The sequence below is a fragment of the Pan paniscus genome, chromosome 18 (genome assembly GCF_029289425.2).
Source record: "Pan paniscus chromosome 18, NHGRI_mPanPan1-v2.0_pri, whole genome shotgun sequence".
Lineage (NCBI taxonomy): Eukaryota > Metazoa > Chordata > Mammalia > Primates > Hominidae > Pan > Pan paniscus.
The window spans coordinates 33,374,864-33,387,313 of record NC_073267.2 but is presented as its reverse complement, the minus strand read 5'-3'; the positions used below and the strand labels follow the sequence as shown (position 1 = coordinate 33,387,313).

The 12,450-nt window shown below is 42.2% G+C and overlaps 1 protein-coding gene across 1 annotated transcript in view; it reads left to right on the top strand.

Annotated features, from left to right (window-relative positions):
• The window catches only part of LOC117977907 (otoancorin-like), a 52,063-nt gene that overhangs the window by 27,229 nt on the left and 12,384 nt on the right, over window positions 1-12,450 (top strand). Inside the window, 3 exon segments of the mRNA XM_055099302.2 lie at window positions 870-1,057; window positions 5,060-5,215; window positions 12,109-12,251. Coding sequence (XP_054955277.2) covers window positions 870-1,057; window positions 5,060-5,215; window positions 12,109-12,251 — 487 coding nt within the window.

Genomic DNA, 12,450 nt, shown 5'->3' with positions numbered 1-12,450 from the left:
TTTTTTATTTTATTTTGACACAGGGTCTCACCATTACCCAGGCTGGAGAGTAGGTGTGATCACAGCTCACTGCAATCTTGACCTCCCAGGCTCAGGTGATCCTCCCACCTCAGCCTGCTGGGTAGCTGGGACTACAGGCATGTGGCACCATGCCTAGCTAATATTTTGTAGTTTTTTTTTTTAGAGGTGAGGTCTTACCATGCTGCCCAGGCTGGTCTTGAATTCCTGGGCTCAAGTGATCCTTCTGCCTTGGCCTCCCAAAGTGCTGGGATTAAAGACATGCACCACCGCGCAGCCCATCTTCCCATTTTTATAGGAAGGCTGCTGCATAATTTTGGAATCTTTATGCTGGGTTGCAAACTCAAAGGCATAGGGGGTAAGATAGGCAACAGAAATTGTGTATCGAGTGCTTACTGTATGCGTGGCACTGTTCTAAGTGCTTTACATATAACACATTTAGTTTTCACAACCATCCTATGAGGTGATTTTATTTCCATTTTATAGACAAGAAAACTGAAATACAGCGAGGTTAAATAGCCTTGGATTTGAATCGAAAGTCAGGACTGTTCACCACCAGCTCTTACTGCCCTCAAGGAATTTGTAGTTTAATTGTAATGTTGCACCGCTCCTAGTTTGTGCATGTGGATGTGCAAAAAGCTGGCATTTCCATGACTTTGTTACCCAGTAATTAGCAAGAAATGGCAGAAGTGGGATTCAAACTGGTCCCTGGGCTCCTGCTCTCTGCTTTTACTCTGTAGTCCCTTCCATGCATAAATCTGACTGGCGAAGAATGTTACTCATTTCAATACACTAACATTTCCTGAAATTCTCTTTCCTCTTCTCCTTCCCTGCATCTCTCCTTTCTTCAGGTTGCCATGGAGTCGTGGCCCCCTCTTCTGATGACATCTTCAAGTTGGCCGAAGCCAATGCCTGCTGGGCCCTGGAGGACCTGCGGTGCATGGAGGAAGACACATTCATCAGGACTGTGGAACTGCTGGGAGCTGTCCAGGGTTTCAGCCGGCCTCAGCTGATGACCCTGAAGGAGAAAGCAATACAGGTGAAGCCCACCTCAGGGAGGAAACATTAAACAGAGGAAAAAAGAAAAACACCAAAACCAGTTCAGCATTTCTGCACATAGAGCCCTCCTCGAGCAGTTTTCTCATACATCATCTTGAAATTTTACTGCATCAGCTCAGTGATATTGTGATCTCCTTATCTGAGAAAGGAGGAAATTTCCAGTTCCTCCCTCTTAGGGCTGTGGCAGAGAATGGGATGAGATGTGTCTTGGCATCTAGCAGATGCTCAGTGAATCAAGTTCTGTGGATGTCCCAGTGCCTCTGACCAAGGTGGTTTGCAGGAATTAGGCTTTATTCCTTCACCTGGAGAGCCCCAGCTGCTGCTCACAGCAGGTTTTCTCAGAATCATTTGCAAATTTGTCTGAAAATATAACAGAAAGGAGTAAAAAGAGGACTGGAAGTAGCTTTCCATCTTTAAGAAGGTCCCTTTGTTGGCTGGGTGCAGTGGCTTATGCCTGTAATCTCAACACTTTGGGAGGTCAAGGCGGGCGGATCACGGGAGGTCAGGAGTTCGAGACCAGGCTGGCCAACATGGTGAAACCCTGTCTCTACTCAAAATGCAAAAATTAGCCAAGCGTGGTGTCATGTGCCTGTAGTTCCAGCTATTCAGGAGGCTGAGGCAGGAGAATGGCTTGAACCCGGGAGGTGGAGGTTGCAGTAAGCCAAGATTGCACCAGTGCACTCTAGCCTAGGCGTCAGAGCTGATACCTTGTCTCAAAAATAAATAAAAATAGGCTGGGTGCAGTGGCTCATGCCTATAATCCCAGCACTTTGGGAGGCGGATCACGAGGTCAAGAGATCGAGACCAGCCTGGCCAACATGGTGAAACCCCATCTCTACTCAAAATGCAAAAATTAGCCGGGTGTGGTGGCATGCACCTGTAGTTCCAGCTACTCGGGAGGCTGAGGCAGGAGAATTGCTTGAACCCGGGAGGCGGAGGTTGCCGTGAGCCGAGATTGCATCACTACACTCCAGCCTGGTGATAGAGCGAGACTCTGTCTCAAATAAATAAATAAAAGGAAAAGGTCCCTTTGTGGCCTGTTTTAGCTTTTCTTTCTTTTTTTTTCTTTTTCTTTTAAGACAGAGTCTTGCTCTGTCGTACAGGCTGGAGTGCAGCAGCGCGATCTGTGGTTCACTGCAAACTCTGCCTCCCGGGTTCAAGTGATTCTTGTGTCTCAGCCACCTGAGTAGCTGGGACTACAGGCACAAGCCACCATGCCTGGCTAATAATTGTATTTTAGTAGAGACGGGGTTTGTTTGGCCAGGCTTGTCTCAAACCCCTAGCCTCAATAGATCTGCTCACCTTGGCCTCCCACAGTGCTGGGATTACAGGCATGAGCCACTGCACCCAGCCCTGTTTTAGCTCTTTACATGGTTGTGGAATATCTAGTTACCCTCAAGGGTTAAACAATTCAATGTCTTAAAATTATAAATATAACTGTATTTATGTATTATATGAGTACTTCAAGTTTATTGTAGAAAAGTCAGAAAATAATAAAGAAGAAAATCAGTGATAATCTTTTACTCACTGTTGATATTTTGATAAGCACTGTTCAGCAGATAAGCACTGTTGATATTTTGGTATATTCACTTGAAGCTTACCACACTCCAAAACTATGTATATAAAAAATATTATTTTATCTATTTCATACATATATCTCATGTTTTACAAAAATGATATTATACTTACCTACTATTCAATAACTTGCTTTCTACACCCAACAGTACAGACTGCATATTTTTTCATATCCAAAATGTACATCTATGTCAGTATTTTATTTATTTATTTATTTTTTGAGATGGAGTTTTGTTCTTGTTGCCCAGGCTGGAGTACAATAGTGTGGTCTTGGCTTACTGCAACTTCTGCCTCCCAGGTTCAAGCAATTCTCCTGCCTCATCCTCCCAAGTAGCTGAGATTACAGGCATCCACCACCGTGCCCGGCTAATTTTTGTATTTTTAGTAGAGATGGGGTTTCACAATGTTGGCCAGGCTGGTCTCGAACTCCTGACCTCAAGTGATCTGTCTGCCTGGCCTCCCAAAGTGTTGGGATTACAGGCGTAAGCCACAGCATCTAGCCTATATCAGTATTTTAAATAGCTTTGTAATACAATTAGCCTTCCATATCAATGGGTTCCACATCTGCAGATTCAACCAACCTCAGGTAGAATGTATTTAGAAAAAATGCTCCAAATAACAATATAACAATAAAAAACAATACACATAAAAATACAGTAGCATTTTTGACATAACATTTTGTACATATTTACATAGCACTTATATTGCATCAGGTATTATAAGTAATCTAGAGATGATTTAAAGTATACAGGAGGATGTGCATAGATTATATGCAAATACTACACTATTTTATATAAGGGACTTGAATATCCATGGATTTTGGTATCTTTAAGAAGTCCTGGAACCAATCTTTGGTGGAGGTATCCACAGGGGCAACTTCATTTTATTTATGGTTAGTTCTTATTTATTTAGCTAATTGTTAGACTTTCAGGTTGCATTAAAAAAGTGCCTCAATGTACGCCTTTATACATATACTGTTGGGTACTTGTCTCATTTACTCAGGCTAAATTCCCACAGGTGGAATTCCTGGGTCAAAGAATATAAATACTTTAAAAGCTTTTGATACAGACAGCCAAATTGCCCTCTCAAGAGTATGTACCAACTTATATTCTCAACTACAACAAATGAGGGTATCCCTTACCTTGTATCTTTCCAGTATCGTAAATGGTGATAAGTCTTTATACTTCTTGACATGTGATGAATCAACATGGTCTGATTTTTTTTAATGTATATTTCTTTAATTATGACTGAGAATAAACTTTTCCCCATACATTTAATTTTTCTTTTGTGAATTCCTTGTTGATGTCTTTTGTCTATCTTTTTTTAAAACAAATATAGTCATCTTTTTATTATTGATTTAAAAGAGAGCTTTATATTAAGATTTACCCTATGTCTTTTTAATTTTTATTTATTTTTTATTAAGGGATAGTTGACAAATACAAATTATATATATTTATGGTGTATACATATATACAATATGATGTTTTGATGTATGTATACATTGGGGAATGGTTAAAGCAAGCTAACATGTCAATCACCTTTCATACTTGTCCGTTGTCAGTTTTTGTTGTGAGAATATTTAACATCTACTCTCTTCACAATTTTCAACCATTCAACACATTATTATCAACTGTGGTCACCATGCTGCACAATAGGTTTCCCTATGTCTGTTTTATTTTTATTTCTTTGAGACAGGGTCTCGCTCTGTCACCCAGGCTGGAGTACAGTGGCAACATCTTGGCTAACTGCAACTTCTGCAAGTGACTCTTGTGCCTCAGCCACCCAAGTGGCTGGGATTACAGGTGTGCGCCACCATGCACAGCTAATTTTTTTTTTTTTTTTTTGTATTTTTGGTAGAGGCAGGGTTTCGTTATGTTGGCCAGGCTGGTCTTGAACTCCTGGCCTCATGTGATCTGCATGCCTTGGCCTCCAAAAATGCTGAGATTCCAAGTGTGAGCCACTGCACCTAGCCTCCTTATGTCTATTTTAGATACTGCCTTTGTCCATTCAGGCTGTTATAACAAAATATCATAGACTGGTAACTTATAAACAGAAATTTATTTCTCACAGTTCTGGGGGGTGAGAAATCAAAAATTGAAGCACTGGCAGATCCAGTATCTGGTAAGGACTTGTTTTTCATAGATGGTGCTTTCTCACTGTGTCCTCACATGGTGGAAAGGGACTAGCTTGTAGCTAGCTCTCTGGGGTCTCTTTTACAAGGGCACTAATCCCACTCATGAGGGCTCCACCCTTATGACCTAATCATCTCCCAAGGCCCAACCTTCCAATACTATCACATTGGAGATTAGGTTTTAACATATGCATTTTAGAGGGGCACAAACATTCAAATCATTGTAAATACCATCACCAGTGTTCAGTCTAATCTATTTTCTTTTTTTGCCTAAAGGTTTGGGACATGCCATCTTACTGGAGAGAACACCATATCGTCTCCCTGGGGTGCATTGCTCTGGCTCTTAATGAGAGTGAGCTGGAGCAGCTGGACCTCAGCTCCATAGACACTGTGGCTTCCCTAAGCTGGCAAACAGAATGGACCCCGGGACAGGTGGGTGGATGTTTCTGGGTCTTTTAACTATTCCATATTTATAAGAGCTGCCTTCATATCCTTACTGTTAATTTCCTCATCATGGTCATTTTTGAGTCTGTTTCTGTTGACTGATTTTTCTCTTAGTTATGAGTCATATTTTCTTTTTTTGTTTGCAAGCCTAGCAATTTTGATTGGGTGATGAGCATTGTGGATTTTACATTGTTGAGTATTTGATTTAGTTGTATTTCTTTGAAGAGTATTGGGCTTTGTTCTGTCATACACTTAAGTTACTTTCAAATCAGCTTGATCCTTTTGATGCTTCCTTTTGAGTTTTGTTAGGGTAAAACCAGAGTGACCTTTATTCTGTTGTTAATTTATCATCATTACTGTGACATGATTCCTTTGAGGATGTTACCTAATGCTCCATGTATTTCAAGATCTCTCTACTTTGGCTGGTGAGAATGTGAACTATTTCCAGCTCCATATGAGCTCTGGAAGTTGCTCAGCCTAATCCTTTCTGATTACTGATGACTCTTTTCCTGCCTATGTGGAGTTTCACTCTTTGCATGTGCAAAATAGCAGTCAGTACTAGACATCTCTGCAGCTTTCTGGAACCCTCTGCAGTTTCCTCCTCTCCAATACTTTGCCCAAGTGATAAGTGCTGTGGCCTCTCTGAACTTGGATCTCTGTATCCTCAACTCAGCTGGGCCACTGGGCTTGTTTTGGTTCCTCTTCCTGATCCGTGTCTTGGAAACTGCTTTTTGGCAGTAAGTGAGGGTAATTTTAAGGCTCATCTTGTTTGTTTTTCTTCTTCTGGGATTATGATTCTGTTGTTCCATATCCAGATGCAGTTGTCTTATATATTTTGTTAAATTTTCTAGTTGTTTATGGTGGGTGGACAATTCCTATGTTAATTAATCCTTCATGGGCTAAAGAAGAAGTTCTTCCCAGAATTTTAATTGTTTTGATTGGGAGAGAAGTTTAGGGTGTCTAATCCACTGTACTGCTGGAAAGGGAAGTGTTAGCCCTTCCATGTTATCTTCATTCTTAGGCAGCTCTCTCAGTGGTCATTTTCAGCACTAGGCTTATATTCAACCTAATTAACAAGCCCATAAAAATGTGCCTCTTCTTTATTAGTTTTTGGAAAAGCCTCAGCATTGACTCCACTCATGTAGTTGCCCACCCCTGAGCAACCACTCTGGTCTGGGGTTGAATATGTTGGTTGGCAAGGCCTGCATCAGGGAGCGGAGTCCATCTTATCACCATCTCATGACCACATGAGCCAAGTGGGGAAGGATATGTGGTAGGCTGATTAAGGTCCCCCAAAGATGTCCATGTCTGAACCCCTGGAAGCTGTGACTATGTTAACTTATGGAGCAAAAGGGACTTTGAAGATGTGATTAAGGATCTTGAGATGGGGAGGTTATCTTGGATTATTTGGGTGGGCCCAATGTAATCACAAGGGTCCTTTTAAGAAGGAGCAAGGAGGGTCATAGATAGAGAAGGTGACATGATAATGGAAGCAGAGGGACCTAGAAAGAGATCTGAAGGTGCTCTGCTGCTGATTTTGGAGATGGAGGATGGGGCTATGAGCCAAGGAAATGCAGGTGGCCTCTTGAAGCTAGAAAAAGCAAGAAAATGAATTCTTCTTAGAACTCCCAGAAGGAACCCATCCTTCTAGTCCATTTTAGGACATACAGTCTCCAGAACTATTAGAGAATAAATGTGTATTTTTAAAGCCACTATGTTTGGGGTAATTTGGTAGAGTAGCAATAGGAAGCTAATAGAGGGTAATTTTCCAAAGAAAAAGTGTGGACGCTGAGCAGCCAAAATCAATGAATGTCCCCCTACTCTTTTGAGCTTTTTGTAATCACGGTGGCCATGTTTCATAATTCTGAGTGGCGCCATCCAAACAGAATACAGTGTGAATGGTGCACCCCTGGAGCTGGGCAACATGCAGATCCTGGCCATGAAGATTACATGAGTTAATACTTGAAAACATTTTGAACAATGTCTGGTACATAGTAGTCAATAAAAATTAGCTGTTTTTATGTTGATATTGACATCATTGCATTGTCATCATCAACATTATCATCATCATTACAGCCCCTTTCTCTGGGTTAGTCTCCTCCTTTGCAAGATGAGAGGGTTAGCCCCAACAATCTGAGGTTCCTTCCAGTCTGATATTCTATAATCCCATGGTTCTTTGACTCTAAAACTGGTTTTGACTAGTTTGAGAAGTGCCACATCACACTGTGCTATTAAAATCATTCTATTTGCAGTCTTGGAGAAACAGAAAAATACATCCGGAAACTAGGGTATCTCCTTCCCTTTGCACTGATTTTAATTCTCATGGATGGCAGTGAGATTTATCAATATGTTTGAAGAGGATATGAAAACCTAACACTTGCATGTATCATTTGTAGTCAGTTCTTCAACTTAAGCTCCCAATCAACCTTAAATGCATGTTTCTAGATTAATAGTCAGACCTGACGGAACTACATTAACAGATAGTTCAGCTCAAAAACCAATATAAGGGAAGAAACTATTATAGAAGCCAGAGGGATGAACAGAGAGATTGAAATCTTAAAGCTATTCATTTTTCAACGGTTAATATTGCCTAAAAGTGTTGGTATTAATTGTCTTGGAATCATTACATATACACTGGTCTCATCACTCAAGGAAATTTATTTTAACTTATCACCTTGCAGGCTGAGCTTGCATTTTCCGGGTTTCAGTGGCAAGGACAATTTAATACCATATCTTCAAAGTAATTTCATTTAAATTGTATTTTTGCACTTTCATTTTAAAGTGAGCGTGCCTGATAGTTGAGGAGCCCAAATTGCTCTGAGTCAACTAGTGAAACCTGATTGTGAAGACTTAATAAGAAAAATTTGAAAACTAACTTGAATCTCCATCTTTTCTCCATAGCCAAACACCTTCACTGGCTAAGAGTATAGGCCCTGGAATCAGACTGCCTGGGTTTTGATCCTAGAACCATCATTTTCTTTTCTCTTTCTTCTTCTTCTTTTTTTTTTTAGAACGAGTTTTGCTCTTGTTGCCCAGGCTGGAGTGTAATCTCCACTCACTGCAACCTCTGCCTCCTGGGTTCAAGCAATTCTCCTGCCTCAGCCTCCTGAGTAGCTGGGATTACAGGCATGCATCATCACACCCTGCTTATTTTGTATTTTTAGTAGAGACGGGGTTTCTCCATGTTGGTCAGGCTGGTCTCCAACTCCCGACCTCAGGTGATCTGCCCGCCTTTGTCTCCCAAAGTGCTGGGATTACGGGCAGGAGCTACGGCGCCTGGCCAGAACGATCGTTTTCTAGCTGTGTGATCTTGGCCTAGTTACTTAACCTCTCCTTGCCTCAGTTTGCTCATCTGCAAACTAGGGATACTATTAATACTTACCTCATAGTGTTATTTAGGAGGATTAGATGAGATAGTATGTGTAAAGTGGTCAAAGTGGTGCCAGCACACAGTATGCACTCAAGAAATGTTAGCTACAATAAATGTTAGCTATTACCACTTTGGATATACAGTCCCATTAAGTCAAAGACATATAAGTCTAAGCATGGTGTCACTGCATCCCCCGCCCCCATAGTAGCTGTGAGCTTTGTAATCATGGAGGACAACTTGATGAGGACACTGACCAGTCCGATTTTCAGAAACATGAGAAATCTTCCTGAAGCCAGTCTATTACATGAAGGCAGCAAAATGAAGCATGTCAAATAATATATATTGCCCACGACTTCTGTAAGTCACTCACTCAGATGTTGTTTCATTCATTCATTCATTCACTTACTCAAGAAGTACTTATTGAACTCCTACTGTGTGGCAGGCATTATGCTAGGTGCTGGGGACTCATTGGTAAACTACCTGGATATGGTCCTTTTCTTTTGGGAGCCTACTTGGTGATACAGACAAAAAAGTGAGTAATCAAAGTGAAAAATTTGAAAAATCACGATAAGTGATGTGGAAAATGGACAAGGTGCTCATGGGAATAGTGGGAAGAAGGGCTGTTTGAGATGAAAGAGTCCAGAGGGCAGTTTTCTCTGAGTAGGTAGCATTTAAACACACCTGAGGGGTGGGAAGCACCAGCCCATGAAGATGGAATTTCATTGCAACATTTCACAATCTTCCTCAACACTTTCTCTCAACACCTTAATGATCTATATTGTGTGATGGTGATGACTAACATTAAACGGAGATGGGGGCTGGGCATGGTGGCTCATGCCTGTGATCCCAGCATTTTGGGAGGCTGAGGTGGGTAGATCACTTGAGGCCAGGAGTTTGAGACCAGCCTGGCCAAAATGGTGAACCCTGTCTCTACTAAAAACACAAAAAATTAGTTGGGTGTGGTGGCGGGCACCTGTAATCCCAGCTACTTGGGAGTCAGAGGCATAAGAATTACTTGAACCCTGGGGGATGGAGGTTGCAGTAAGCCAAGATCATGTCACTGCACTCCAGCCTGGGTGACACAGTGAGACTCTGTCTCAAAAAAAAAAACAAAAAAAAACCAAAGAGAGTTGGGAAGATTGACTATAGCCTGTGATTTTCGCTTCCACTTAGAGGTCTGTCCTTGGATGTCTCCTCATCTTTGCCTTGTGAGGTCTTATAATCTCTTTTACTTGCTCCCATGAGCACTGAAGGAACCAGACTTTATTTTGTGAGACAGAGTCTCACTCTGTCACCCAGGCTGGAGTGCAGTGGCACAATCTTGGATCACTGCAACTTCCACCTCCCAGACTCAAGCAATCCTCCCACCTCAGCCTCCCAAGTAGCTGGGACCACAGGCACGTGCCACCACGCCTGGCTAATTTTTGTATTCTTTTGGTAGAGACAAGCTTTCACCATGTCGGCCAGGCTGGTCTTAAACTCCTGACTTTAAGTGATCCTCCTGCCTCGGCCTCCCAAAGTGCTGGGATTACAGGTGTGAGCCACCGTGCCCAGCCCAGACTTTATTTTGTAGCTGATCTTCATAGGATTGGCTTGGATGCCTCCTCAGGTCCTACATAGGTAGATAAAATGAATCAGCACATGTTTAGTTACAAGTAGCAGAAAACCCAACACAAACTGGCTTGAACAAATAAAGGGGCTGGGTGCAGTGTGCAGTGGCTCATACCTGTAGTCCTAGAACTTTGGGAGGCTGAGATGGGCAGATCACTTGAGGTCAGGAGTTTGAGACCAGCCTGGCCAACAGTGAAACTACTTCTCTACTAAAAATACAAAAATTAGCCAGGCATGTTCACGCCTGCCTGTAATCCCAGCTACTGGGGAGGCTGAGGCATGAGAATCGCTTGAACCTGGGAGAGGGAGGTTGCAGTGGGCAGAGATCATGCCGCTGCACTCCAGGCTGGGTGACAGAGTGAGACCTTGTCTCAAAAAAAAAAAAAAAAAAAAAAAGGAATTTATTGACTCCCATTACTGGAAAGTTCAGGGGTAGTGTTCAGATACAGCTGGATCCAGGATCTTCAACACTCTGGGTGGGAATCTGTCTCTTATCATGTTTTTGAACTTTGCTTTTCTTTGTGTTGGCTTCATTGAGAGACAGGCTCTATGCCTGCATGTGGTAGGTTCCAGCAGATCCTTGTGTATATCCTTCTAAGTTCAAGTCCAGAGTAAAGAAAGCTCTTCCCCTAATGCTCCACTCAAAGTTCTGGTTGACTCTGGTTAAATCACATGTCCAATCCAGAACCAGTGACTGCAGCTAGGCTAAGGTATGAATTGAAATTAATCACTCCTGGAACTTGGTGCAGTTAGCTTTGACTGAACCACATGAAGCAGGAATACAAGAGAGGTGGTTCTCCAGAGGAAGTTATGAATGATGAATACCCACTGTGCTAGAATTATGGAGACTTATGTGTCAGCCGCCTTAAATCAAGGCTTAGTTTAAAATAGTTTAACACCAAAGCATTTTGTGTGCTACTCTTGGAATTGAAGAGTAAACATTGGAATTGAAGGGGTAAACATATTTCTGTAGGACCATAGAGGAAGAAAAAATCATTAAGGGGTAAACATATTTCTGTAGGACCATAGAGGAAGAAAAAAATCATTCTGGCTGAAACCTCATGAAGAAGGTGACATTTGAGTTGAACCAAAAAAAAAAAAAAAAAAAGAATGTCTGCACTTGGAAGTGCAGAAGGGCATTTCAGATGAAAGGACTGGTTTGAACAAAGGCAAAGGGACAGGAAATTATAAGGTTTTTTTGGAGGTTGTGGAAAGGCTGGGTGCGGTGGCTCATGCCTATAATCCCAGCACTTTGGGAGGCCGAGGTGGGTGGATCACTTGAGGTCAGGAGTTTGATACCAGCCTGGGCAACATGGTGAAACCCCGTCTCTACAAAAAATACAAAAAGCCAGATGTGGTGATGTGCACCTGTAATTCTAGCTACTTGGGTGGCTAAAACACGAGAATTGCTTGAACCTGGGGAGGTGGAGGTTGCAGCAAGCTGTGCCACTGCACTCCAGCCTGGGTGACAGAGCAAGACTCCGTCTCCAAAAAACGAAAAAAAAAAAAAGGGAGAAGAAACGTTGTGGAAAAAGATGCTGGAAAAGTTTGGATCCTGATGCAGAAGAAGTTGTATGTCCAAACTGTTTGAAGGTCATAAGAGTGACTGAAGGAAATAAGCAGCAGACACACAGGACACAAGTGCCTTTAATATTGGTGAAGGATGTAAGAGATTCGTTGCCTGAAGACACTTCCATAGATTAGGGGACATACTCAGTTGAAGTAGTATCTTAAGGACATGAACTTGGATGCAGAGGCCAGGATGGTTTGGAGTGGGGATTCCAGAGGAGTAGGATGGGAGATCAGTCAGGAGACTACAGCAACAGCTTATTTATCCCCTCAGGCCTGGGGACCTTGATCATTCCTGGATGGTTTATCTTTTATTCTTACTATTTTTGAGGCTGAATCCATTTTGCAAGGGTACCTGGATGATTCAGGATACAGTATCCAGGACCTGAAGAGCTTTCATTTGGTAGGACTTGGTGCAACCCTGTGTGCTATAAACATCACTGAAATCCCACTTATAAAGATCTCAGAATTCAGGTAACTAAAATATGAATGTGCAAAATGGCAAATGGGTTAATTCATCCATCCATCCATCCATCCATCCAGATATTCCACCTCCTGACACTTGGCACCTTTCTGGGCTAAAATCCCACTGGGCTAATGGGATAAGCTGGATCTGCTGTCCCTGCTGAGCCTACTGTGCAGTGTGTGTGTGTATGTGTGTGTGTGTGTGTGT